This window comes from Choloepus didactylus, chromosome 4 (genome assembly GCF_015220235.1).
Source record: "Choloepus didactylus isolate mChoDid1 chromosome 4, mChoDid1.pri, whole genome shotgun sequence".
Lineage (NCBI taxonomy): Eukaryota > Metazoa > Chordata > Mammalia > Pilosa > Megalonychidae > Choloepus > Choloepus didactylus.
The window spans coordinates 158,405,540-158,430,481 of NC_051310.1; the positions used below are offsets into that span (position 1 = coordinate 158,405,540).

Below are 24,942 nucleotides of genomic sequence, written 5' to 3' on the forward strand. Positions count from 1 at the left end.
CCAATCTGGGCTTGGTGGACAAGGGACATCACTGCCCCCACTTCTTCACCCCTAATCCCCATGATCAGGCCAGCCTAGTTCAGCCTCTACTTTCACTGGTAGGAAAGAGGTGGTGCTGACCCTCCTTGTCTAGCACCCATATCTTCAACCTTGGCAAGGTTACCACCCAGGCAAAGCATGTCTTCTACTCAAAAGACCATTTGGACTATGGCTTCCACCAAAGGGAACGATGAAGTGGTTGACCTAGAATAGAACCAATCCTCTCAAGTGAGGGGAGGGGCGGATGTTGCTGGAAGAGGGCTTTGGTCCCCACCCCTGCCCCCACGCAGGGCTTGAACCGAAGCCAAGGGCAGGATGCTGATTCCTTCAGCATTTACCAGCATTGTAATGATACCTAACCCGAATCTAGAAACTACCACATCTCCAACCTCCTACACTTCCTATTAATCTAAAAATCTACACTGTTCACAAAATAAAGCTACCTCTCAATCTGAGTCCGTTTTCCCTCTCTTGATTCTTTCTCTCCTCCTATATGACACATCCTATTATTCTGTCCAATTCTCTAGTCTAGACCTGCATCTTAGAGTCACACCCCTGCCTACTCACTCCCCGCACCCTTCTTTCCTCCGACTGCCCCTTCCTGGGCACTTCTTATCTGGCCCACCCCTGAGGATTCTTCCTCTCCGCTGGGCTCTCCTGAAACACAAAGACTATTTTCTTCCCACTAGTGAAGGGAGGGGGTGGGGGTTTCAGCCCCACCCTCACCCTCAGGAAGATGCGTCTTCCCCCTCCCCTGTTCCGTGGTACTTCCTCTCTGGCTGACTGAGCTGACGGCACCCAGACCTGGGGCCAGGCCCCTGGCACTGGGACAGACCCAGGGAGAGGTCACACCACCCTGCCCCGACCCTGGGATTGGCACCAGCTTCCAACCAGCAACTAGCAACGCCTGTAAGTATCCTGGGAGTGGTGGTGGCAGGGCGTAGCCATGAGAGAAGGTGGAAAGGGATCGCCGATGAAAGCTGCCCAGGGGTAAAACGGCTTGGTGTGGATTCCTCCTCATTTCTTGTCCACTAACGCTTCTCTATCCCCGTCATTCCTGGGGGTTCCTGAGTATCTCTGGGGAGAGTAGGTAGGTGACTGGAAGAAGTCAATGGGACAGAGGGGCTAAGGTCCTGGCAGGGGCCGAGGAGTAGCCTTTTGTGGGTACAGTTGGTGAGGAAATCCCCCCTAGTTTGGTTCTGGGTCTCAGAGTCTTCTAAGGGAAGGATGCTGAAGGGGTCTGGAAATTCTGCTGCCGCTGCTGTTGCTATAGATTTTGCAATTGGGTCTGTGGCAGGAAGGGGCCCCGTGGCCCAGTTAAGAAACTAGTCTTTCTCTCTCCTGAGCATGTCCCCTTAAGATAGGTTTGTCGGCTGTGAAGGGGGAAGTGTATTATGGAGGTGTCTCGACCCTGCTGATCTTGGAGACAGACCCTACTACTCAGGCTAGGAGTGCCCAGGGAGTCAGGAAACCCTTGGGCCCCTCCCCTCATGTGCATGTCCACCCTCACTCCCCAGATCCTCGCAATGGCTGTCAACACTACATCTCCTGCAGCACCCCACTTGGCCAATGTCATGTTCATCTCTTTCCTGGCCATCATTTTCCTGTCGGTGGCGCTGGCTGTGGGGCTTCCTGGCAATCTCTTCGTGGTGTGGAGCATCCTGGTAAAGATGCGGAAGCGCTCGGTCACTGCCTTGCTGGTGCTGAACCTGGCCGTGGCTGACCTGGCTGTATTGCTCACTGCCCCCTTTTTCCTCTCCTTCTTGGCCCAACGCACCTGGTTGTTTAAATTGTTTGGCTGCCTCCTCTGCCACTATATCTGCGGAGTCAGCATGTACGCCAGCGTGCTGCTGATCACCGCCATGAGTCTGGACCGCTCGCTGGCAGTGGCCCGCCCCTTCTTGTCCCAGAAGGTGCGCACCAAAGCCGTCGCCTATCGGGTGCTGGTGGGCATCTGGGTGGTCTCCGTGCTGCTGCCCACGCCCGTCATCGCCTACCGCAACGTGGTCAACCTGAACAACAGGACTCTGCTCTGCTCAATGAACTACCCCAGCGAAGGCCACAGGGCCTTCCATCTGATCTTTGAGACCCTCACGGGCTTCCTGCTGCCCTTTCTGGCGGTGGTGGCGAGCTACTCGGACATCGGGCGCAGGCTGCAGGCCAGGCGCTTCCGCCGCAGCCGCCGCACCGGCCGCCTGGTGGTGCTCATCATCCTGGCCTTCGCCGCCTTCTGGCTGCCCTACCACGTGGTGAACCTGGCCGAGGCGGGCCGTGCGCTGGCCGGCCAGGCCTATGGCTCTGGGCCCCAGGGGAAGCGGCTGGAGCTGGCCCGCAAAGTGCTCATCGCGCTCGCCTTTCTGAGCAGCAGCGTGAACCCCGTGCTGTACGCATGCGCCGGCGGCGGCCTGCTGCGCCAGGTGGGCGTGGGCTTCATGGCCAAGATGCTGGAGGGCACCGGGTCGGAGGTGTCCAGTACACGCCGCGGAGGCACCCTGGGACAGACCATGAGGAGCGCTCCCGCCACTCCGGAGAATGGCACCTCTGAAAGCCTCACTGCCTCTCGCGAGACTCTGGAGTGAAGCAAACTGGGGCATGATGGTGAAAAGAGGCTCGTTTTCCTCTCGGCGGAATGCTCCCACACTGGCCAGACCCTATTCTGTACCCCAAGGTGGAGATTGGGTGTGGAGGGTGGGGCTGCGGGGTGGGGGCGGAAGAGAGGGAAAGGAGGAGCCACTGTCAGCCAGACTGAGAGCATGCTCTGGCCTGGCTCCAGCTGGGTGCTTTGCCATTAAAACTGAAGTCTGAAATCCCATCAACCCTGTGAGTGGGGCGTGTGTTATGGGAACTGGGATACTCATGGGTGGCCCTTTTGGAGTCCTTCCCAATAGTCCTTTAGTTCCCAGTGATTTTCAATTCTGGAAGGACACGGGGATGTAAAGGCATACCTAGAAATCACTTCTCCTTCCAGGCAATTCTGTGGCATGTGTTCTGCTGATCATACATTGAAAAACCTGGGTTTACAGACTCCTAAAATAGCTGATGAGAAAGACCACCCATGTGGACTCATCACTCCAGACTCCCTGACTCAGGGGGCCTTCTGAGAAAACCTAGCGCTGCTGTGAAATGTACTCTGATGCCTGTGATAGGTATCGCTATTAGCATGACTCCAACTTCCTGCCAATAATCTTTGCCCTCTCAGCAGAAGATGTTCTAGGGAGTGCCCTGCCTTTCTTCCATCTCCCAAGGAAGCCTGATTTGCGAGCCACGTCATCAGATTTTATCCCCTCAAATTCTGCAGATCATCAGCCTTTCGCCAGCCCCCAACACATGCCGTGGCACAGGGCGGGCCAAGGGCCCTCTGTGGCCATGATCACCTGTAGGCAAGAGATTCCGAAAAGCCAGAGGGATGAGTCATTATTTCCTAGGGATGACTGTTGTCTTCAGGGGCCTTGGCCCAGCTCTGTTAGATATCTAGGTGTTAAAACATCCCCTACAGACTCCAAAATATGAGCAGGTGAGAATAAACCATCAATGCTCCAAGACCAACGTCTGTCAGCATCTGTGGGGAAGCTTGCAGAAGGGAGCAGGGCTGGGGGGGGCCATCAGATTGACCTGAGAAGAGGAGAACCCCTAAATTGTCTACAGGTACTCACTGCAAAGCATGGTGGGTCAGTTTGAGAACAACTGAAACTGGGAGGGACTTTAATAGATGTCCTAGGCCTCTAGCCCATGCTGCACGTTAAGCACACAATAGGTGCTTATTTAGTGTTTGTTGAATGGATGAGGGTCAAATGGTGTCCATGGAGATTCCTTCCAATATTTGTGAGCAGAAATAGGAAAGGGCTAATTACTGTGACTTCATGGTGACTAAAATTCCTTATGCGTCCATGGTGCACAAAATACTGGAATCAGGTTGGCAGGCAGGCTGAGGCAGTCCTCTTCGTGAGCTTGCTAAAAAGAACCACTCCCTTCCAATACACTCAGGCTCATTCAAGCTCACATTTGTCCACGCATACACACAAGCACGGGAAAAAAGCCATCCTGCTGAGGGACACGAGAAGGTGATTGTCAGCTGAACCAGAAGCTTCTGGCATCAGTTGGCTCCAGACACGCCAGAGTTTCTTTATTGAAGATCTCAGAAGTAGAGAGGAGGAGTCTGGTGGGGGTCTCAGCCTAGGCTGGCTGAGGGAGGTCCAGTTCGTGTCAAGTCTGTGTTCAGGAAGTAGGTGCAGAGCTGTCCTTTGCCTTTGACCTTGATGATGCCCCGGCTGTAGCAGGTGTAGCCCAGGGACTGCAAGGCACGGGCTGTTTCCTGTGTCACCTGCAATTGGAGGAAGGTGAGGGCCTGGTGGCCACCCTAGCCTCCTCCCTGCCACACCTGCCTCCAATGTGGCTCTCTCACTTGGATCTTGCCCAGGACTCCTGTACTCTCCATACGGCTGGCCACATTCACCGTGTTGCCCCAGATGTCGTATTGTGGCTTCTGGGCCCCAATCACGCCAGCTACTACTGGTCCGTGGTTCAACCCTGACAAGGGGGAGTGGCAAAGAGGGGGCCCTGAAGCAGGAACTTTGAGGAAGGAAAGGGGAAGGGAACTGGGGAGCCTTAAAGGAGAAGAGAGTCTCCGGGGCTGGGGGGGTTTGCCTTAGGGAAGGGAGTGGGTGGTCTTTCAATTCCTTTCCCAGCAGCTTCATGCCCCATCCCAAGGGTTGGGGAGTGGCTAACAAAGGACTTGGGTGGCTGATGGGGAGGACTTGGAAAGGTGAGGAAGTTCTGGACTGCCCCAGCAAGAGAGGGCCCTCACCCACACGCAGGCGGAAGTTGTTGAATGAGTGCTTGTTGATGACGTCCAGTTTTGACCCCAGCGCCACTGCAAACTCCACCATGGTGCCTAGGTGGCTGCAGCTTCGCTCCGCGTCCTGGCAACAGTGCACCCACCAGGATGGACCCAGGAGGCAACAGGAATAAATCCCACCATGGGCCCACCAGTGAGAGCCTGGATGAGGATTGGTAGGTGGGAAAGGGATGCTACCTGCTGTGTGTCCTGTCCGGAGGTGGCGTTTAAGCCTGTGGCTGCCATGTAGGTGCTGCCGATGGTTTTGATCTTCTCCACCCCACTGAACTTGGGCTTGGAGAGCAGCTGCAGAGAGAGGAGGCTCTATCCTCAGGATCTCTAAGCTCTCTCCCACCCTCTCCCAGAAGCCCAGTTCCAGGCCTTTGGAGGCTAAAGGACCAGATTGCAGGGTGGTGAGAGGTGGCAGGAGAGGGAAGGTTGGTACTATGCAGAGTTGCTGGAGAGCAGAGCTGGGGCATCAGAGGAAGGGAAGGGGTGCTGGGGAGGGGAAGATTGGCCCCATGGCCTGGAGAGCAAGTGAAGGAGGAACTAGGCAGGACAGGAGACCTGGGAGATCTGGGGGTGGTCACCTCGTCAAAATCAGCAATTATCTCATTGAGCAGCCGCAGACACTCCAGCCCATCATGGTTGATGTTGGATTCGGAGTAAAACTCCTTAAAGTCCGGGACTGAGGCGAAGAGGACACAAACACACTCGTAGGACTGGTGGTAGAGGTCCTGGGGAGGGGAGGAGGCTGGGGTGAGGGGTATGCTGCAGTCTTCCCTCTTTGGTGGCTGCATGGGGTCCTTCTCCCTTTGTCCACACTCTAAGCCTCTCAGTTTAAGAAGGATTCAGATGGAGGGAGAGGGGCTGAGCCAGGTTACCCCGGGGATGTGACTCAGGAGTCAAAGATTGGGTCTCATTGTGATTCTAGGAGACACAAAGGTTTGGAGTCAGGATCATCTCACAGCAACATGAAGGGGGTAACATATAGAACTCAGATCATATCAATGGTAACTATTTTTGTATCTTGTCTTATTCCTGAAACATGTTAAGCCCATTTAAAAAGATGGATACAGTGTGGAAGATAAAATTAAGCATTAATAGGGAAAATGGGGAAAAGGAAAATAAGGGTAAGATAGGAAAGATGGAATCAGTTCTGAATTTCTTCTAAAAATGTTTGCCATGAAGTCCTTGTTAGTCCTAAATTCTGGTTCTGAGCTTTCTAGCAGCCAATGTGAAGAAAGAAACAGGATCTGTTACAAGATTCCCAGTGTCCATAAGAGTAGAAACCAGGAGAAGTGAAGCTGCTCCTGATCTTGAGAACAGAGAGCTGGCAGTGGAGCATAAGACTGTGAAGTAGCCTCTGAGCTATTTCTTTTAACATCCCTCAGTACAGGCCAAGGGCATGTCCATAGCAGAGAGGGCAAGGTGGTGTTGATACAAGATGGTGCAAATATTTGAGTGAATTTCTGATGGTGTGACCATAGCAAGAGTTTTGAGGGCTTGGAGCAGCATCCTCCAGGAAAACCTCCTGTGATGATGGAAATGTTTTATATCTGTGTTGTCCAATATGGTGGCATTTGAAATGTGGCTAGTATGATTGAGGAACTGAATTTTTAATTTTAATTAATTTAAATGTAAATGGCAGCAAATTGTTGGTGGCTACCATATTGGATAGCACAGGTCTTGAGAGATGGGTAGACTGCATGCTCCAGACAACCCCCATCCACACTCAACTAAGCTTTTGTGCTCACCAATGACAGAGCCTGAGACCTGGTGAAAACGGAAGCACCTGACAGGGACAAGGGCCTGCCTGAGTGGCTGCCTGACCTGCTGTAGGGTTGTCCAGAGAGGATGTGACAAGACTTTCTTCTGCAGTTAGTCCTGAGGGTGGTGCAGGGCTCAGGAGTCAGGGGTGGGAGTCACCTCGTTCCGCCGATTCTGGCCAATGAACTGGGGGGCCACGTGGGCTGGAAGCACGTTCTCTAGGAGTAGCCGAGTCAGATTCTCCATCGTCTCCGTCTCCTCCCGCTCCTGCCTCAGTTTCTTCTTCCACAGGAAATCCAGGCGGCAGTAATACTCATTCTGGGGAGGGTCCCCAGGGTAGCCATGGGGAGACACAGTACAGGAGAAGCCCCATTCCTGAGTGATCCTCCCACCCCATCCCCTGCCATCCAAATGCCTGAACCCTGCCTCTCTCCCCCAGGTTAGAGATAAGGCTTATTTATGATGAAACTATTCCTGGTGAGACTACCTTTGAAACTAGATTCAAACTACGGTGTACAGAATTTGCAGCAGATTTTTCTTAAGCACGGGCCTTCCAAGATTGGGGATACGGGTACAGAACACTTGAGGACCCTCCTCTTGGAGAGTAAAGGGGAGAGAAAGGGAGCAGGAAGGCTTACTTAGAAGCTTCCAATGGACATATCTCTTGAGCTCAATCCTGGAGATGTAGGGTTGAAAGAGAGGGTGAGAGAGACTGATTCACAAATATAGGGACCCCAATCTTTGCATTTGTAGGGAGAGGCCCTGGAAGGTTGAGCTGGGTGACTTACCTGCCGAGCCAGAACGAGGAGGGTGAAGAAGAAGATGAAGAAGGAGATAGCTCCCATCATTTTGGGTTCCTTCAGCACCCCTGGCCTGAGGAGGCCATGGATCAGGGCTGCCACTCACTGGGCCCCTTCTTGATGGCCTCTCCCCTCTCCCCAGTGCCCATGCAGCCCTCAGCCTCCCTCTCCCTTTGCCCTGTGGGCAGTTCAGGTCAATGAGGTGGGAGCAGCTCTGCTCGGTCCCATCTCGGCTCCCATCCCAGAGGGCCCAGGCACCTCTGTCCATCAGCCAGGCATACCTGGAGTCCAAGGGGCCCAGATAGAGGCGGGCGATGAGGCAGTCGGACAGCCAGGCATGGGAGTGCAGGAAGAGGGAGCAGGAGGCCACCAGCCAGAGCAGGAGCAGCAGCAGCTTCAACTCGAAGCACATGTGCAGAAAGAGGGAGCAGGAGAGGAAACCCAGTGTGCAGCAGTGCATGGAGTACTGTGGGGCCAGGCAGGGTGGTCAGCAGGCACAGGTCCCCTGTCCTGCCCCTCCCAGGTCTCCGATCCCATCTGGGGGGCAGGGGATGTCATACACACAAGCACACAGCGGGCATGACTCATGTCTGTTCCCATCCACTGAATGGAGTATCTTCAAGTCTGTGGGGTGGGGTGGGCTTGGGACTGCGGGCTGAGGGAGGGTCCAGAGAAGGAGATCCAGGGTTGTGGGGGAGCACTCACTGGGACACTGATGAGAGGCAGGGACCCAGGGAACTCCCAGGAGAGGTTGAAAGCCACGGAGGACACATTGGGAGCCCAGAAAGGGCAATGCGAAGATGCCGGTGAGAAGAACTGCAGAAGGAGACGAGGAGCTGAGCTGGGCAGGCAGTTCTCTGGGCCCAAGGGTGGTTTGCTCTGGGTTGCAGCTGACCCAGGAGGAAGTCAAGGCCAAACTCCTCCAAAGGGGTGGATCTGCCATTTCTGGTGGTGAGGGAGCCTCAGCACTGGTGTCCTCGTTGGGGGAAGGGGGATTGTGGTAGGAAGTGCCATGGGCCGTGGTCTGCTCTGGATCTGCTGTTTGATCTTTTGTCAGCCACCCAACCTCTCCGGGCCTCAGCTTCCTCTTCTGTAACTGGGTTGGGGCAGGGAGTAGGGATGATCCCTAAGCTGCCTTCCAGGGATAGAATTCTAGGAATTCATAATTCTAAGTCTGAAAAAATCAACCAAAGTGCTACAAAAGCACAGTGAGGGCGCTCCATAGGGAAGATGCCCACCAAGGTGTAGCAATGACCCCAAGTGGTAGACTGCGGGTGAGGGTTATTCTTTATCCTTGTTCTCCCAAATCCAGGGGTCCCCTTTCAGCCCCTGGCAGGTCCATTCCGCCCTGATGGGGGTGTATGGGGCCTCCCTGTCCTCACCAGGGTGGTAATGGCCATGACGAAGACAAGGAAGATGGTGGCTGTGCCCAGGGCGACTCGCAGGCCCGGCCGGGTGGTCACCAGGCCAGACAGTGCAGGCAGCCAGTGCAGCACCTTGGGGCCTTTCAGGACGCACCTCTGTGGAGACAGCAAAGGTGGCTTAGCCTGGGGCCCGCATGCCCTCTTCAGGCCAGGTTGGGGCCAGGGCCCCACTTCTGCCCCCCAGCCCACCTCACCGTCAAGTGCTCCGAGAAACAGATGAAGAGGAGGAGGAAGAAGAGGAGGAAGGTGACGCTATAGGTGATGGCCAGAGCTGGGGGCCTAAAGGGAGACATGAGTGAGGCCTCCACGTGTCAAAATAAGACACCCTGTGTGCTGTGCGATCTGATTGGGAGACCCAGGGGGAGATGGTCCCGGGGATCTGGATTGGCTGCGGATGGGGCCCGGGCCAGTAAAATACATTAAATTCTGCTGCATTTGGGAAAATGGAGGGGTCCAGGGCAGCGATGGGGTGGAACAGGAACTGATAAGGGAGGGAGGGTTTTGGAGGGGGCCCGCAAGAGTTGCCGAGACCGCATCAGACCAATCTTACAGGCCTTTAAGCTAAAGCTCTTCAAGCTGCTGAGTTTTGAAGACATCCTGACCCCTCCTAGCAGTGGACTAGGAACGAGGACCCACTTAGAAAGTGCTGGGAAACTCTGGGTTCCTCATCTGCTCCATGAGAACAAAACCTCCTTCAAGGGGGTATTGTTAGAATCAAGAGACAAGCACGTGAAAGTGCTTGGGCTGTGTTCAGAGTCCACAGGATGTACAATATTAAGATGAGGGCTGCGATTATTACTGCATCTTCAGAACATGTGCTTCCTCTGTGGGTAAGTGCCTGGGGCTAAGGGAAAGGGGGTGGGAGAGTGAGTCCAGGGGTCAGGAAAAGGAAGGGGACGTGTGTAGGAGAACCAGGGCTCTCTCACCTGTTGGTCACCAGCATCTGGATGAGGAAGTTGGAGGAAAAAACCAGGAAGGTGCAGGCTGTATAGTATTTGAAGGAGGGGAGTGCAGAGAGTCGATACTGGAAGGGAGGGGGTGAGGGTGGGGGGAGTGGAGCCCAGGGCATCGATGCCCCCCATTGAGGGAGTTGATCCCAGGCAAGGAGCAGGTCCCCCAGCTTCACTCTCCCTCCAGTTCACTCCCAGGCAGCGCCGACCGGTTCCCCAAGGAGCTACCCCTTTCCTCCCACCACCACCCATTAATTCCATCTACATGGAACTTTCCTTTTGGAGAGAGGCACAAGCCCCTTACCTCCAGGATCAAAAACTGAGCAGGACTGGGTAGGGAAGGTGGGCCACTGGGCGCGACCCCTCCCCAGGGCCGGGGAACTAAAGTTGAGCAATCCTCAGTGCCACCCACTCCCAGCACACCTCTTTCTCCATCTCCTTCTTTCTGAAGTACAGGGTCAGTGGGCTGAAGTCGTTCGACTGCTTCCACTGTCTGGTGGGAGGTTGGGGTCCAAAAGCGCCAGAGATGAAAGGGCAGGGCAGAGTGGAGAGAGGGCGGGAGGACGTGGTCAGATGAGTCTTCTCTGGGCTAGAGCAGGGAAGCCCCTCACTTCTCTCCGGACGGTCATGGGACACTCTCGCCCCCCCCACCCCCCGCCCATGACTTCAGGGCCTCCAGCCCTCCTAGCCCTCTTCTGCTTTCCATACTTCTGAGAGTTGAGCTGTTCGATGACCTGGAAGAACTTGGCATCCCCGGTGTCCAGCTCATCCTCTAGTCCCCAGGGGGTACGGCTCCTGCACAGCGAGAGCCCAGCCTGTCACCACGGACACCCTCACAAGTTTCTAGGCAAAGCGGGGAGGTTGGAGGTAGGTCACCCAGGCAGCCCCACCGCCTAAGATGCTTGGGCCTGCTCACCGGTCCAGGCTCCACTGGGGGCTGAAGGAAGCCAGGGCCTTCTCCTGTGGGAGAACACATTGGGGTGGGGAGAGATGGGGAGATGGTGATCATCCCTGGAGCCTCTCTGCGGATTGTGAACTGCATTGCGTGTTCCGTGCATAACCCTGACCGTGAGAATTTGACCAGGTGATTTCCCTGCCTCTAAAGACTTCTCTCACTGTCCCACCCCCAAATCCCATCTGCCCTTGAAGCTCAAATCTCATTTCCTCCTTAAAGCTTCCTCCTAAAACCTTAGACCCTCAGGATCTTTATACCTTGATTTCCTAATCATTTCTACCAATTACTGGGCTTAAGTGGCTGTTGATTCTCTGTGCCTCAGTTTCCCTAAAGTCTGAAGAAATTCCAAAGGCAGGGACTTGCTCATCACCCTTGCATGCCAAAAAAAAAAAAAAAAAAAAAAAAAATCCTTGTTGGTTTAAATTGAAGTGACAATGTAGAATATTCTGACTCCCCTCTAACATCTTGTGAGGTCAGTCAAGCTAAGCTGGGAGGCAAGGGGCAGGGAGGGGGAAGGGATGGATAACAAAAAATGGAGAAGAAGGAGAAAGAGGAAAAGAAATAAATCTATAGTCATTTTCTTCTTTACCCAAAGGAGTGCACAGTGTTTTCAGGACTGTTAAGATGAGCATGCAAATAAAGCAGGTGAGGACAACCGCTAAGGGGGAGAATGAAGTTCGGTGGGCTACTGTCCAGCACAAGTATGGAGGCCATTCTTCCCTGCCCCACTTGGTTCATGAGAAGGAAGCAGGGTCCCATCAGCTCCCCCAAACCTGGTATATATGAAAGGAGAGAGGGAGGAGAAGAGAGAATCATTGGTTCTAGGTATGGGCCCATCTATGCATCTCTGCTTGGACCTAACCTTTTTTCAAATTGCCTACCTGTCCCCCAATGCCTGTAAGTTACCTGAAGGCAGGGACAACATTTCATTCATTTCTGTCTCCTTAACAACCAACAACTAGCCCAGTGCCTGCCACATAGTAGGTGCATGAAAAATGTGGAAGGAATGAATGGATGAATGTTATATACCAACACAAACACTATACCACCACCCCAAAGATCTGCTGGTGATAGTGGGTGTAAGATTTCTGTTTGGGATGATGGAAAACTCTGGTAATGGTAGGGGGTGAAGGTAGCACAACACTTTGAATGTGATTCATCCCACTGAATGGTATGCCTGGGAATGGTTGAGATGGGAAAGTTTATGTTGTAAAGATGTTTCCTCAATTGAAAAAAAAAGTGCAACTAAAGAGACAATGACAATTAAACGCAAGACATGATCCTGGATTAGATCTAATAAGGGAGGAGAAAAGGTCCAAAAGGACACACGAACAAATTGGAATATAGAGTGTAAGCATATATACAATAAATGATTAGAAAATAAATAGCTGGATATCTATTTATCTGTAAATAAATAGATAGATGGATAGATAGAATGATATGGCAAATATGGCAACATGTTAAAAGTTGGTGCCTCTGGATATCTGGGTTTTCTGTATGGGTTTTATATTATTTTTTTTGCAACTGTCCTATAAGTCTGAAATTATTTCAAAAAATTATTTTTGGTTTATTTATTTTTGTTTTATTTTTTAAGAGTAAGCTGATGGTGATTCTCAGGCTTTCCAACATTTAACTGAGCCCCTGGAACTTCAGGGTCTGAGAAGTGAATTTCTGGAAAGTGAGGGCCTGCCTCAGGAGATACCCTTGAACAAGGGGTTCTTGCCCCTTCACCCTAATCCTGAGCTTAAGCACTAGTGGAGAGTGGGGGCAGGCCTGGTATGGGCTCTGGGGGGCAGCCCTACCTCGGACATTGTACCCATGGTTGTCCTACAGTCACTGAGCTCCTAGCAAACCCGTACTCCAACCCCACCCCAGAGGCCTCTTCCCGCAGACGGGCTTTGGATTGTTCCTTCCTCTTCTTCTTACCAGCTTAATCCTTCTGACCTCTCCCCAACCCCATGTGAAGGCTTGAAGTTCAGTATTCTCTGTATCACTGCCACTGACAATGCCTCCCCCACACCCCACCCCCAATATTCACTGATCTCTGCCTACTTTCCTGCAGGAAGGGAGAAGAGGGGGAATGGAACACAAAAACAGTACTTGGGAGTCACCCCATAAATCCAGCCAGATACATCCAGTAAAGAGGATTCTGGGAAGATCTGGCTGAGAATGCCGAACAGGTTTTGGGGAGACAGGTTAAGATGGGGGAAGGCAGGCTGAGGGTCAGAAAACTAATCCCATTGCAGGCCTTTAGGGACACGGCCAAAATACCTGCATGAGGGGGCTCTGGCAATGTATCACTGAGCATCAACCCCAAAAGCCATCCTGGGGGACATCCAAGCTCCTCCACCAACTGGCAGCCCACTGAGTACTGAAGGTGCTATATCCGAGATCAGCCAGGAATCCGTCTTACCCTAGCTTCACTTAGAAAAGTGGTGGGCCAGCTCCCTTCCTTCCCTCCCCCAACCTTCCTGGCTCACGGTGACTTCCTTCTTCAAGGCCATCTGTAATTCTCATGGTCATCTCATTTTATCCATTTATAAGTGCTGGGGAGTAGCAGCAACAACCCATTTGCCCCAGCGTCCCCAATCTTAGTGGGGATTGAAGAAGAGAGCAGGCAGTCTCAGGAATTGGGTTATACAGGGACATTTCCTGGTGAGAATGAGTGTGCAGCACTGGAATCAGAGTCAAGAGGAAGTGTGACCTTCCACCTTTGTGGTATCAGGGGAAGGGGCTCTCTGGGGTGGAAGTTGGGGAGCAATGGATGCAGTGAGTGTCTAAGGGGATTTTTCATTTTCTCTGAGTTGAGCTCAGAGGGCAGTGATCTTTGACATTTCCCTGAAAGGAAGGGTTTGGAACACTGGAACTCCAGGACATTGGGGTGTCAAGAGTCATCAAGTAACTCACTGGTGGTGAGTGCTGAGGAGGCTGGGAGCAGGGGCCCGAGGACAGTGGGGGTTGGTTTACGTAAGTGTTGGGGCTCAAGGTGTAGTTGCACGTACCGGGAGAGGGGTGGAGGTGGACACAGGGCTGTCCATGTGGCTCAGGTGTGCAAAAGGCTTGGCTGCTCCCCAGGACTCCAGGTAGCGGGTCATCAGCAGTGATGGACGCATCTTGGGGCCCTCAAGGGAGGACAGCAACCCTCCTGCAGTACCCTTCTCCTCTTCCTCCTCGGCCTTGGGCATAGAAAGGCTGACACTGAAGATCACAGATGTGTCTCCTTTCTCTCTATCCCCTTTCTCTCTATCCCCTCCCCCTTAGAGGCCTGTGCCCCTGCTCCCACTAGTTCCCATGAACTCAGTCTCTGGCAGAGGAGAACTGGTCAGGCCTGTTGGTGGTGGAGTGGTTTGGGGGGATCGGCCCATGGAGTCTAGACTGTGCTTTTTACCCGAGGATCGATGACCAGGTAGGTAGGCTCCCCCAGCTCCCGAAGGTATGGGTCCCGGTGTTCCACGGCCACATCCTCCACAGCATAAGCCCCTTCCAGCAGGGCCAGGGTAGCCCCTGTGATGTGCACTCGTCTGGAAGGAGGGGGCTGTGGGAGTCAGCAGGGAGGGCCTCCAAACTCCTCATTTCTTTCAAAAATCATTCTTGAAGGTCTGACTTCACAAAAGGCCCTGTGCTGCAGGAGGCGTCCCCCACCACGTCCCCTGCCTGAAAATCACAATCCCCCTGAGCCCCACATTGGACTGCGCTCAATTCAGGGCCCTACGAAAAGGACTTAGCAGATGGGAGACACGGTTGGCCTCCTCCAGTAGCCGCCTGGAGCCCCAGGTCTCACCCTGGCACGCCACCCGCCTCCATGTGGTTGGCCAGAGTGACATCATGGGACCAGACATCATACTGCCACTTCTGCAGCCCGATGACTCCGCAGAGCACGCTGCCCGAGTGCACGCCCACACGCATGTTGATGTCCACACCGGTGGCTGCTCGGAGTTTCCTGAACGGGGTGAGTGTGAGACAGTCGGAGTTGTCGTTGACCACACCCACACTGCACCCCCTTCCTCAAGGAGGATTTCCACCCCCCTGCCTGCCCCTCCCCCATGTCCCTCCCTCAGTACCCCTCTTTCCCTACTCCCCCACCCCGAGCTGACCTGATGGCCCGGCACATGTCCAGCCCCATGCGTACACAGTTGATGGCGTGGTCTGGCAGTGAGAGCGGCAGCCCAGAGACACAATAGTAGCAGTCTCCCAGGATCTTGATCCGCATGCATTCATGCTCCTGGAAGTGTGTGTGTCTGTGTGTGTGTATTTGCATGAGGGGGCACCTGGTTAGAGGCCAGAGGAGGCAGGAGGAAGCTGGGAAAAGTGGGGAGCCAGTATGATGTTTCCTGAAGAAATTTCAAGCTTGGGAGTGTCTAGGGGCTTCTTTTCAAGTTTTGGAGCTTCGTTATTGATGTGGGGCTGGCTGAAGTGTCTTTCACAGAAGGGTTTCCCAAGGTTTGGTATGTCTGTGGCTCTCCCCAGTTTTGATATGTGTGAAGCATATCCAGATTTAAGCATATGGAAGCAGCCTCACTTAGTGAGGTGATTGGGGGTACTCAAGATTAGATCCTTGGGGACATTCCTGGGTCTGAGCAGGTGGCTGAAGTGAGGTTACAGAGCAGAAATTTCTCTTGGAAGGGCTTCCAAGGGTTAGAGCATCTGGAAATCTCACTAGTTTTAGTTGTAGTGTCCAGAGACACCCATGTATAAGGTTTGAGAATATTTGAGGATATATGGAGGGCCCTTTGCAGTTGGGACATCTGAGGACATGTTGCAAGGCAGGTAGCTCCAAAATTAGGAATGCTTGAGGGGTTTCCTACTTCTGTTGGAGTGTCTGGAAGCCCACATGGGCTCTAAAGTGGTACTGAGATCTTACAGGGCAGGAGTTTCCTTGGAAGGGGCTCCCCAGGGCAGGGGAGTTTGAGGGTCCTTGGTTGGGGAGGGAGGCCCCTGCTGACCTTGGCGATCTGGTCGAACTTGCCAAAGAGCTCATTGAGCATGAGCACCAACTCCTTGGGGGAGCACTCACTGGCCAGCCGCGTGAAGCCCACGATGTCAGCATACAGCACGCTGGGCAGGGTGGACTGTGTCAGCGGGGCCAATGCCTCTTGGTCCACAGCCTCTTCCCCTGCCACCGTCCTTCCTTATACCTGACTCCCTGGTGCCTCTTGACATAGAGACTGTGGAAGTTGTTGGTGCTCTCCGGGCGTGATCCCTGTCCAGCCTGCAGCCTGGCCATGATCTCTGCCTTCATCTCTCGGGCCAGGTAGGCAGGAAGGATGGACAAGAGAAGGTGTTCCTGGAGGGTGTCATTATGAGCATCAACCCTCCTGCACCCCCCAGCCAAGGGCTCCAGAACCTCAAAACACCCAGGAGATGCCCTCTAGTACGGCCCCCTAGGTCTTCCCCATAGTGCACAGCAGCCTCCAGCACCCCATCCTGTACTTTTCACCTTCAGGGACTGAAACCTCAGTGGTGACTCTGAATGAGAGTCCTTCATTTAGTATCACAACCTTCTAAAGCACTTTTCCAAGCTTCAGCCTGTCTGAGCCTCACAACAACCTTCCACGGTGGACAGTAGCCACATTTTACAAAGGAGGAATTAGAAGGTCAAGCGACTTCCTCAAAGTCACCCAGCTTGTGAAGCAAGCCTGATTGCTCCTTCCAAACAACTGCTCTGTCGGAGCCCTTGGCCAGCCCCCGCCTCCCAGGGCTGCCTGACCTGGTGCTTCTTCTCCGTGTCCAGCCGCCGGCGCGAGTGCAGGGAGCTGAGCGCCTCCCGGAACGTGGCGCGCAGGGCGCGCTCCATCAGGGCCTTGTGGTACGCTCCTGCCACGTTGCCGCACAGGAACAGCACCGCGTTTGCCACCAGCTGTGAGCGAGAGCCAGCCTCAGAGAACGCCGGACGGGGTGGGGGTGGGGTCGGGGCTACGTGTGCCGCTGTAGCCTCGCGATGAGGGGGTGGAGAGGACCTGGCTCTACAGTTAAAGGCCCGAGTATTGCTGGACAAGCGGCGTCCACACTGTATGGTGCCTATGGGCACTTCGCCTCCCCATGGCCCTTGCTTCAGACTCTTGATTGCTGCACTAATATAGCCTCTTAAGTCTAGAAACCTTTGCATGAGACTTTGGTCTGCTTGGAACACCACTCCACCATCATCCCCCTGCCCCCCTCCCAAACAAAAACAAAACTAAAGCTCAGATTCTGCATTCTCTGTGAAGTTTCCATTATCCACATCTGTCCCCACCGCCCTGATCCCAGAGCGAACTAGTCACTATGACTCCCTTACCCCTGCACCCAGAGACATCCTTTTGTGTCAGCAGGCATAGAGCTGCCCTGGTCCACGAGCTCCCACAGGGCACAGTCTGGGTCTGACTGTATTTGTACCCTGCACCCAGCCTTGAGCCCTGCCTTGGAGTCACAGCTTAGCACAAGTTTGGTGATCGCAGGGACCAACCAACTAGCGCGCGGCAGGGTCGGCCCTGGCCGCAGTCTGTGCTTCTGCATTGTTTACCTGCGGTAGCAGCGCGGGCCGCGAGTCTGGCTGCGGCCCAAGATACAGTCCGAGGACCAGCAGGTGCGAGAGCGACGAGGCGAGGCCCGCGGCGGCGGCATCCCGCATGCCCAAGGGCAACATGGCGTACACAGTGAAGATGACGAAGAGGAAAAAGGACACCTAGGGTGGAGAGTGGGGAGACTCGAGAAGCTGCAGGCTCAAGTGTAGCTGCTCGTGGCCTGGATGCGAGTTCGAGGCCTCAGAAGCGCCCGGTCTCCACCTGCCTCCCTTCTTACCTGATCCCAGGCGCTCACCACGCCCCCGGTGAACAGGAAGCCGTGGCCAAGCGCGAGCAGCGCGGCCCACACTAGGCCTGACAGGGGACGCGTCCAGCGCTCCAGTCGCTGCTCCCGGGAAGCCAGGCCCAGCAGCAACGAGAAGCCGCCCAGCGCGCACAGCACGGTGGTCAGGAAGCCCGGGTCTGAGGCCAGCTCCTGTGCGGAGAAGCACGTGGAGCAAAGTCGGGATGGGGAGTTTGGAGCATTGGTCAGAGGCAAGGAGGGGCGAACTAGGTAAAAGAAGAGCGGGCAGCTCTTTAAGTCCTTTAAAGTGTCTGAAAAGGAGGCGGAGCACCTCTGCTTGACACTGACATTAATAAGGTTGAACTGTCTGAAATTGCCGATGTTCTACAGAGTCGGCAGTATCAAATGGTTCAACCTAATATTTCGTTTGCACGCCACGGTGGCCTGGGACACGTACCCTGCAGATATGCCTGCGAACCCATAATGGTCATTTGTGAATCCATTCCCTTTCTGAACCTCAGTTCTCTCATCTATCAGACGGGAGTCATAGCCCCCGCCTGCGGTACCCGAAGCGAGTGAAAAAGCCTAGGAATAAGGCACTTAGGAATAAGGGAATCCACATCTGGCCAATTAGCTCTGGAGACTCCCCGGCCCGGCGACACGCCGCGCGAAGCAGCGCTTGTCAGTAGGGGGCGCCCGGGGCCCGCTCAGGGCGGCGCTCTCACCACCTGCCTCAGCCCGCGAGAACAAGTCCGCCGCAGTGCCCGCCCTTTGACCCCACCTCTTCTCGGACTTCGGGCTGGACCAGGAAGGATTGATTGGCCTCTTCTAATGATTTTCCCACTTTGTCCCTGAGGGGTGGAAAGAAAACTGGGAGCAGGATATTTCTGGAAATGGATTTGAATACTCCCTGCCGCCCCCTGGAAAATGGGTTTATTTGGGGATTGAAATGAGAGCGGGATGAAGGGTGCCTTCTGAGAGTCTGTGGGTACAACTGCCCCACAGGCTCTAAGACGGAGAGAAAACCAGGAAATGACTTCTCCCGGGGCCTGAGCGGAATTTCCACCCTGGAAAATTGGAAAATCCGGTGTTGGAGTTATTCTAGAACCGGTAGATCACAGAAGCTCGCAATGTCTGTCAGAACCTGGAGATCAAGTAGAAGCGTCTAGGGCTCAGCGACCTCCCTGTGCAGACTTAGAGACTGTGGTGGAGAGCGGTGAAGTGACTTGCCCAGGGTCACTATAGTTCGTAGCAAGGCTCAAAGCTTCTTTCCTCGATCTCAGTAAAGAAAACACGTCGAAAAGAAGAAAGACCTCATAAATTCCAACCCCGAAGATGCCCCTTTGGCAATGACCCTCCCGTAATCCCGCAGCGGAGAGAAACCGCCCTGGAGGAGGCGCCCCGCTCACCCTGCCGCTGGCCCAGGCGACGGCGAGCAGAGCCACCAGCGCGCAAAGCACGATTACAAGCAGCAGTAGCAGCAGCGGGTACTGCTGGCTCAGGCTGTAGTAGGTCTCGTAGAAGAGATCTTCGCTGGGGGGTGGTGGGGGACTGAAGAGGCGGGCCATGGTCTCCCTGCCCCCAGTCCCGGCGCTGTGTCGCCAGGGAGGGTGGAAGGAGTGCGAACCCCTGGGCTGGGGAGAACGAGGCGCAGGGTTACCACGCTAGGCCAAAGGCTGACAGAGGAACTCCTACGCGGGGCTCGGCCCCTACCGTGCCTCTCACTTGGACCAAGCCACTTGCACTCGCGCCCCCAACCTCGTGGCAATCCCTTCAGATACTCCCTGCGGCCTCCCAGCTGGCGGTGGAGGCTGCCCAATCCTTTCCTCCTCCTCCCTCAAATCTAGAAGGCGGAGGTGCCATAGCAAGAGCCTCGCCGCCAGAAGACAGGGCTGGGGACTGATGCGAAGGAGCCCTGGGTCCCCTCTATCCCCCGAACTCACTGCCCGCGACGCCGCAGCAGTTGAAGTGGGCTAGGCCCCAAAAGGAGCCTGGCGGGCTCGTTGCCGACTCAGGCTTGTCGCAGAGGCAGCCACGCCGCGAAGCTAGGGGATCCGAGCCCGGGGCGACAGGAGCTTCCCTCCCGGCTCTTCCCTCCCGGCGCTCCGGCCCCCTCCCACTTCCCGTACGGGACAGCCCGGCCCCTTCCCGTGCGGGAGTCAGACTCTCCTGGCTTCCTCTCCCACTGATTGTGTCTCCTTACACCACTGCCTTCCCTCTGCAGCCCCTTGAAGGAAGGGGAATACGGACCACAAGGATCTCTAAACATCCCCTCCTGCAAGAAACGGGGATGGGGGGAAAAGGATGGTGGGAGGTATCAAAAGGGGGACGGAACGCCTGCATGTGCGGAGAAGGGGGTGGGGTGGGCTGGAGTGACGCCTGGAAAGAATATAGGGAAGAACATGGGACCCAGTACCAGAGGGGTATTTGGGATCTAGGTCAGAATAGAGGAGAGCTCATTCCCGTCCCTGTCGCTCTGGGCAGCCCTTTGGCTGTGGCTGATTTGTCCATGCTCTGTCATCTCAAGCTCCATGGGAAGGACACTTTTGTGTGTAGCTTTGTGGGGCCATAGCTGTTTACTCCCAGATTCCAGCTGAGTCAAAGGGGTTCCCACGCCTGGGAAGCAATGCATGTGTGCGTGTGTGCTTCGGAGGGCTGATCTCCGAGAACCAGGGAGCACAGTGCAAGGTACCAGAAGGGTCTGCGAATTCCCATGGAGCGCTCCCCCAGGGCCTCGTCACCCTGTCTCCGAAGCCAGAAGAAAAAGAGGGAAGGTGGGACCACAGCCTCTATCCCCAGAGTTTAGGTTTAGGGCAGGGTCGAGGTCCCCTGCTCCAGAGAAAGTGCACTGCCCTGAGATTAGAGCTGCTGGGGGTGGGGTAGGGGGAGCCAGGCCTTCGGGATTCCTTCCTGCCACCGGCTTTGCCCTGACCTTGCCTGCCACGCTGCTGGACGCTCCCAGTCCCTGGTGTTCCCACTTCCGGTCTTTGTGAGGCTGAGGCTGCTTTGCCTCCTCTCCCTCACTGCCAGCTTGTTAAGCCCCATCCCTGTCACTCCCTGTCCCTGGCAGATGCCTCAGCCTCTTGCGTCGCTCTGTGTCTACAGTTCCACCATGTTTATTGAGTTCCATCTGAAATCAGCTCACAGAGTCATCTCAATTCCTTGAGGCAGTTTAGCAGGTGTCGCAGTTCCCACTGTTATATTTGCACTGTGCTCCACTCTAGGCTTTAGGTTCCTCTGGGCCTTCTTCTGCACCTACTCCTGGGGGGCGCTGCTGGCCATTATCCAAGCCCTGTATAGTCATGTTGTTGTAGTTTCCAACCTGAACTGCTTGGCTCCCATATATGGCAGGCTGTTGTCCTTTAAGAGAAATTGGGTGGTCAGAAATTAGAAGTTAGGAGACATAGCAGGGAGGAGGGGCTGCAGCACCTGGTGCTTACCCTGGGCAAATGCAAGAATTGGGTCTCTGGGCCATGTGGCAGCTGAACCAAGATATGCCCCCACCATTCCCCTTTGGGCTGCCCCTCCAGCACTGGCTTTGCAGAAATCAAGAGCATGTCAACTGACATTTGAGACCCTGATATTTGGGTCTCTTCTGTTCAGAGGCCCTCTGGACTCACACAGCAATAATGGACCTTAGGGATGTTGGTGCTGGGTCAAGTCAGAAGACTGAGTGGCAAATCCGGGTTTTGCTGTGAGGCCTCAGCAAGATCCTCTCCCAGTGGGTGTCAACTTCCTTATTTGTTAAATGAGGAGGTTGGATTAGATGACCTCTGAACATCTCTCTCATCAAATTACTCCATATTTATGGTCTTGAGGAATAAGCTGGTGGAAGAATTGAGCAGGGGAAAGAAGTGGGTAGTAGCTTGGTACCTGGTATTGAATTTATCCAGTAGCTCCAGGGATAATAATTCATGCCTTGTCTCTCAGCTCCCTGCAAATAACAGAGCTTTCAGGTCTCCCATCCCAGGGCCTGTTTCCCCGCACTGTACAACTCCCCTCCCACCCCTAGCCCCAAATTCTGCCTGGCAAAAGGACAATATTCACAGGGAGCCTCAGTCCATCCCCTAGTCTCACCAATGTCTTACCTGATTCCTTTGGGGCCAGGGACCTGAGGTCCAAGGTGAAGTGAATCCGGGCATCTGGTTTCTAGAAGATGAGGTCTCTGGAGTTTGGGGAGGTCGGGCAGTTGAATTTGAAGATGTCCCTGCTGACTTGGCATCTTGAGCCTGTTTTCCCTTTGCCCTGATTCTCTCAGTAAGTCTTGCATTTTTTTCAGGATCAGAGCTGGGGGCCTCCTTCAGGTGCATTTTGTTCCAGAATTCAGAGACCATGGAATCACTTTCAGCGCCATCCAGCTCTGTCCCTCCTGGGCCCAGTTCTGGGGCAGAACCCCTCCTGCTGCTGCCCCTGTGCTCAGAGAGAAACTTCTTCACCTGCAGGGACAGGAGGAGCTTGCTGTGTGTGGAAGTGGGAGAGCCAGAGTGTAAACCAGAGGGAGTCGTCTTGGGCCATAATCTGTGGCCTGGGAATTTGGGTGTGGGCTAGGGAATGTGGGGATGAGGGTCAAAGTGTAAAGAACTGTGGTCAGCTGGGAGTCATTGGGTGGCCAAGGGGGCCATGCTGTGCTCTCCCTGACCAGCCCTTGGGTGGGGGTGGGGTCTTACCTTAGAGACAGAGGTATCCACCTTATCTTGCTCCTGAAGGATGGCTTTATCAATATTTGTTCGGCAGTCTGGAGAGAAGACAAAGTAGCTTGCAGGTGAGTTAAACATCATTCCCAGGGAAAAGGCCCCTGCTCACACAGCCAGGCCTGCCCTTGGTGCCAGCTGAATGGTTAACTCACCCTGGAAGGAGGGCCTGTCATTGGGCTTGTGGCTCCAGCATTGCTGCATTAATTCCATCAGGACTTCCAAGCCGGGAGTCTCGGGCCCAGGGTGGGGCAGCTCTGTCAGTGGGGGCCGGACCTGCTCCTCACACACTACTGTCTGCACAAGTGATGTCTTGACCTCTGGGGCGAAGGGAAGGGAGAAGGGAGGAGGTATGAACAGTAACCTGCTCCATCATTGAAAGTGGCAGGGGATATAGCCCAAGGGGGGTGAGGCTGGAGTAGGGCAGTCTGCATAGATAAGCAGGAAGAGAAGGGCTTGGAGGCTTGCGGGAGGAGGGCACCTGAGGTTAAGGGTCCCAGAGTCTGCCTAGAGTCTTACTGTCAGGTTCTCTTCCAGCTAGCACTGCCCACATGAGGATCCCGAAGCTGCAGAAGACACAGAGCTGGCCCATCCACTGGCAACACTCTGCTCCCAGAGAGGTATATAGTTTTGGGATATGTGTTTGGGGTATGTACCTTACCTGAAGACATCACAGGCCTTGGAGGCATTCTGGTTTATATTAGCCAACAGCTCTGGGGCCAGGTAGGCTAGCGTGCCCCCTGGCTCCTTGAACCCTGCTTCTGACTTTGAGCTCTTCTGAAATGTGGATAGGCCAAAATCTGCCAGCTGCAAAGGGAGGGAAGAAGGAGGAGGTAGGGGAAAGGGTCAGGCAGCCTCCAGAGCACCTTCCTTCTAACTCCACCCCTAACAGTAGATGCAGCTCTAGCCTTGTAAAGGGCATGTGCAGGGTCAGAGGAAGGGTGGGGTCACTGGGGCTCTTGGGTTGGAGGTCTGGGTCTTTGACTGGGTGGGGATGGATCAAGGCCCAAGTCTCCTGGGCTAGGCCAGTCATGGCTCTTTGGAGGGACTGATTGGGGGGGTGGGGTGGTGCCTGTGGAAGTAACTGGGGTGGGTCAGGGCCTCTGACTCCTGGGGGGACAGGGGTGGGAGCTCCTGGGTGGGCCTTGACCCCTGGACAGCACTGTGGCTAGAAGGAGAGGCTGAGGGATCCAATGGATTAGGCCAGAGCAAGGCCTTTGTGGATGGTCTGGGCTGGAGCAGCTCTGGGGCGAGGCGGGGGCAGGCTGACCTGAACGTGCAGCTCTGAGTCCAGCAGGACGTTGGAGGGCTTGAGGTCTCGATGCAGTAGCACGGGGTTCAGGCTGTGCAGGTAACACATCCCAAGCACCACCTCTTGCAGGAGGCGGCAGAGGAGTGGCCAGGGCCGAGGGCACTGGGGTTGCAGGAGCTCTGCCAGGGAGCCGTTCTCCATGAATTGAGTCACCAGAGCCGGCCCATAGCCGTACTCAGTCGTCAGCTTCCCGGTGACCCCCAGCAGGAGTAGCACAAACTTGTTACGCAGATTTCGCATAGCCTTCACCTCCCTGGTTATCGACTCTCTGTGTGCCAGCAGAAGGCTGCTGAGGGGGCCTGGGGTCCTGGAGAGATCCCCTCCCCTCCCCAACTCCCCTCCCCTCCCCTCCCCTCCCCTCCCCAATTCCCTTCCCGTCCTCAACTCCCCTCCCCTCCCCTCCCCCAGAGCACAGCGCCTCCGCCTCCTTGGCCAGACCCGGGCGCTGTCCGCAGCTGGAGTCACTCACGAGTTCACCAACTTGACCGCCACATCGTAGCCCCACTTCGTATGTCGCGTCCGGAACACCGTGCCGAACCCGCCTTGGCCGACGAACTCCAGGTTTTCCAATTCCTCTCGTAACACCGTGGGGGCAGAGGCACCTACAAGCCTGAATGGGGGAGCCTCGTCCACCAGCCGCCGCCGTCCCGCACCCGCGCTGCTCCGACCCTTACTCCGTGACTCGGCACCCTCCGTGCAGTCCCGCCAGCCTCCGCGCGGGTCCCCGTGTCCCGGGCTTTGACACAAGGCGCTGTGGTGTACTCGGAACGTGTCCGGCGCCCTGTGTGTGTGAGAGTCAGAGTCTGCGGGTTCGACACCCCCCTCCCCTCTTACCATAACTTGTCTGAAGACATCAGGTTGGCGTGTGCGAGGAGTTTCTGGAAGTTGTGACCTGCAGGGGTGAAGGACTTCAGGATCCGTGTCGTGAGGCGGAGAGCGGTAGGGCGGAGAGTGGGAAAGGGTCAATTTCTAGGCCCGGGCACGGATTCTGCCTTCAGAGTTTCTTTTCTACACGGAAGGAGGGAACACTTCCTTCCCCCACAGGCTCGCCGTCACAGTCCCGCCCCTGGGGTGGGGTCACTGGGGCTCTTGGGTTGGAGGACTAAAACTAGTGCTTTTTTCTTTTGACTAGTGTTTCTTTGTGCACCTGCTGCATGCCACGTCCAGGTTAGGTGTCACTGGGCATTTAAGGGGCCATTGAAGGAGTCCTCACCTTCCAGGAACGCACAACGGCCCCCAGTCCTACAGCTCCATTCTCTCCCCTCTCCCAGATTACCAGCTCCACCTCCTGCCATGCCTGCAGGGCAGTGCTTAGAAGGGTTTTATGGGCCTGCTGCTCAGCTCTCCCACAGCCTCCCCGAGATCATAGCTAACACTCTGTAAT

The 24,942-nt window shown here is 55.1% G+C and overlaps 3 protein-coding genes across 13 annotated transcripts; 1 reads left to right on the forward strand and 2 right to left on the reverse strand.

The window, feature by feature from the left end:
* Positions 1-796: 796 nt before the first annotated feature.
* On the forward strand, positions 797-3,604 carry LTB4R (leukotriene B4 receptor). The gene is made up of 2 exons (XM_037834679.1): positions 797-948; positions 1,557-3,604. Exon 2 carries the CDS (start codon positions 1,566-1,568, stop codon positions 2,616-2,618), a length of 1,053 nt encoding a protein of 350 aa, XP_037690607.1. The 5' UTR covers positions 797-948; positions 1,557-1,565; the 3' UTR covers positions 2,619-3,604.
* On the reverse strand, positions 3,316-20,608 carry ADCY4 (adenylate cyclase 4). Of its 11 annotated transcripts, XM_037834664.1 has the most exons (26): positions 19,499-20,506; positions 18,965-19,189; positions 17,550-17,747; positions 17,272-17,433; positions 16,480-16,629; positions 15,908-16,056; positions 15,716-15,827; positions 14,867-14,994; positions 14,554-14,712; positions 14,161-14,293; positions 13,775-13,948; positions 10,734-10,777; positions 10,526-10,612; positions 10,241-10,310; positions 9,794-9,891; positions 9,062-9,146; positions 8,826-8,963; positions 8,149-8,259; positions 7,725-7,909; positions 7,432-7,516; positions 6,803-6,961; positions 5,464-5,610; positions 5,072-5,179; positions 4,844-4,958; positions 4,442-4,566; positions 4,102-4,360 (listed from the first exon to the last, which is right to left on the reverse strand). In XM_037834664.1, exons 2-26 carry the CDS (start codon positions 19,121-19,123, stop codon positions 4,208-4,210), a joined length of 3,234 nt encoding a protein of 1,077 aa, XP_037690592.1. In that variant the 5' UTR covers positions 19,124-19,189; positions 19,499-20,506; the 3' UTR covers positions 4,102-4,207. The 11 variants fall into 11 exon arrangements, with proteins under 11 accessions (XP_037690590.1, XP_037690598.1, XP_037690597.1 ...); XM_037834662.1 differs by lacking the exon at positions 4,442-4,566 and having other exon boundaries at positions 3,316-4,360; positions 9,794-9,851; positions 10,507-10,612; XM_037834661.1 differs by lacking the exon at positions 4,442-4,566 and having other exon boundaries at positions 3,317-4,360; positions 20,488-20,608.
* A 47-nt stretch (positions 20,609-20,655) lies between these two features.
* On the reverse strand, positions 20,656-24,589 carry RIPK3 (receptor interacting serine/threonine kinase 3). The gene is made up of 10 exons (XM_037834674.1): positions 24,393-24,589; positions 24,028-24,168; positions 23,517-23,826; positions 22,908-23,053; positions 22,766-22,812; positions 22,402-22,566; positions 22,223-22,290; positions 21,644-21,991; positions 21,429-21,489; positions 20,656-20,915 (listed from the first exon to the last, which is right to left on the reverse strand). Exons 1-10 carry the CDS (start codon positions 24,410-24,412, stop codon positions 20,776-20,778), a joined length of 1,446 nt encoding a protein of 481 aa, XP_037690602.1. The 5' UTR covers positions 24,413-24,589; the 3' UTR covers positions 20,656-20,775.
* Between the last annotated feature and the right edge of the window lie 353 nt (positions 24,590-24,942).